Genomic DNA, 2,500 nt, shown 5'->3' with positions numbered 1-2,500 from the left:
CCGCTTTCTTGACTCGATCGATTTTTTTTTCTTCTTCTTCTTTTCTTTTTTTTCGTTCCTCGTAGGCCCTTTCTTGTATGTTGATATAACAATAAAAGACGCAAAAGAAGAAGAAGAAGAAGAAGAAAAAAAAAAAAAACGAAAAAAGTGCAAACCTGTAAAGAATGGGGATTTTTAAAAGGAAGTATCTGTGTGTTAGTTTGCACTGAAGTAATTACCTTAAAAGAAAAACACAATACTTTATGAGATTAATCACAGTGATGATAATTACGACAATCGCAGCATATTTATGAATATCATTACTTATATGGAAACATATGCCAAGCGCCATAATCATCATCATCAGCATTTCTCATTCAGTTGGTAGAGTAAGATATTAATAATGCTATGCGTACTGCGCGGGTAAAATAGCCTCATTTGTAACCGCATTTATAAGGATCAGCCGGATTAACGGCACACCGAAACATTTTTTTCCCCTGATGCGATTAAACTTAATAACCCTTGCCACTCAGAGTTTAATTAGTAATGACACTTTCTTTGTGGTTATCTGGAGGCTCCCCCCCTCCCCCCACATCGCCTCATTGCCGACGTCGGTCCGAGTGAAAACAACTTACATGAAGATCATTGTGTTTTATCGGAAAGAAACGGCGCATGCGAGGTGTAGCGCCCTGTTTATGCCTTTGGCGTAGCGTTAACGTGATTAGAGGCGTGTGACACAGTCGATTAATGGCCGTAATCAGGCCAGGTGACGGCAGGGAGGGGCAGGTGGTATTGTATCCTGGCTAATTCCGTAACGCACAATCTGTATCTTACTTCGGACTGCTCTTTGTGCCAACAGGCGCGCGTGATACAACTGTGTATCAGGTTGTCTATAGAGCTCACTCCAGCATCGACTTTTAAGCTCTCTCTCTTGTTCTCTCTCCCTTCCCTCTTTCTATCTTTATTTTTTTCTTTATCTGATCCAATCTCATCTCTATTGCGATTTCTCCCCTTTCCTCTGTCCATATAATGTCTTTTTATTGTTATTAACAAGTTCTTCATCTTGTTATTCACCCCGCCTCTCTCTCTCTCTCTCTCCCTCTCTTGCTCCAGCCTGAAGAGCGACGAGGCAGCGGGGTACTTGGCCAGCAGACTGTACGCCCCCCCCCCCCCCCCCCCCCCCCCCCCCCCCCCCCCCCCCCCCCCCCCCCCCCCCCCCCCCCCCCCCCCCCCCCCCCCCCCCCCCCCCCCCACCCCCCCCCCCCCCCCCCCCCCCCCCCCCCCCCCCCCCCCCCCCCAAAACCCACCCCCCCCCCCCCCCCCCCCCCCCCCCCCCCCCCCCCACCCCCCCCCCCCCCCCCCCCCCCCCCCCCCCCCCCTCCCCCCCCCCCCCCCACCCCCCCCCCCCCCCTGGCCAAACGCGACCCCAGGCGACTCGGGCCGCTACACCTGCTGGTACGGCAACTACACCAGCGACACCGTCACCGTCCACGTCATACCAGGTTCGACTTGATGGCTTGCGTGATATATATATATGTATATATATATATTTATATATATGAATATATATTAGATATTATATATATAATAAATAATAAATATAATTTTATATTATTTACAATATAATATTATATCTATAATATATTATTTATTATATATATATATATATATATAGAGAGAATAGCTTCTCGGCGATGAGAGGTGAGAGTAGCGGAGAGGGGAGCGGCGGGTCTAAGCTGGCGGGGGGAGAGGACGGATGAGAGAGAGAGGCGAGAGAAATGAGAGAGAGAGAGAGAGAAGAAGGAGGTTGAAGAGGAGATAGAGAAAGAGGGGAACATAGATAACTACTAGAGAGAGAGAGAGAGAGAGAGAGAGAGAGAGAGAGAGGTAGATATATACACATATATATACATACATGTGTGTATGTGTGTATGTGTGTTTGTGTGTGCGTATGTGTGTGTGCGTGTGCGAATGTGTGTGTGTGTGTATGTGTGTGTGCGTGTGTGTGTACATACAAACAAACAAACACACACATACACAAATAAACGTCAGGTATAATGTGAGATACTAGGATATAAGGTAAGTGCAAAGAAGCAAGGTTTCTGGGGGCGACTTCAGACATGGTAAACTTTTTTTTTTTTTTATCAATATCGAGGAGGTACGGAGTAGTTTTGCAATCAGAACCAACAACATCTTCAATCCTACGATTAGATTCAGCTCTTGGTCCCAGGCTTATATTCTGGGTTAAACATTGCCTATACATCAAATTGCAAAAAAATTAGATTAGGAGCTGGAACTATAGGTTAAAGGGCGGAGTAGAAGCGTTGCCTTGGGTCTGTATTTGATTAGGAGGTAAGCTAAGGGTATAAAGGTCCTATCCATCTTGAATTTTAGATTATGGAAGACGTCAGATAATATGATATAGTAATACTCATACCGTAGAAGATAGTGAAATCAGGCGCTGCAACACCGTAGAGTTTCCGCCATACGCATGAGTAAATGGGTACTATTCTGACACCTA

At 46.1% G+C, this 2,500-nt stretch overlaps 1 protein-coding gene across 1 annotated transcript in view; it reads left to right on the top strand.

Moving 5' to 3' along the window:
* Positions 1-1,134, top strand: part of LOC122247643 (myopalladin) — a gene marked incomplete at its 3' end in the record, with an annotated part of 44,956 nt that extends 43,822 nt beyond the window's left edge. Inside the window, 1 exon segment of the mRNA XM_086535745.1 lies at positions 1,093-1,134. Within this exon segment, the coding sequence (XP_086391871.1) occupies positions 1,093-1,134 (42 nt within the window).
* Between the last annotated feature and the right edge of the window lie 1,366 nt (positions 1,135-2,500).

Source organism: Penaeus japonicus, unplaced genomic scaffold (genome assembly GCF_977035675.1).
Source record: "Penaeus japonicus unplaced genomic scaffold, GWHDUDI00000001_assembly GWHDUDI00000004, whole genome shotgun sequence".
In the NCBI taxonomy this organism is placed as follows: domain Eukaryota; kingdom Metazoa; phylum Arthropoda; class Malacostraca; order Decapoda; family Penaeidae; genus Penaeus; species Penaeus japonicus.
Note: the sequence above shows the minus strand (reverse complement) of the source record. Positions and strands in the feature narration are given on the sequence as shown.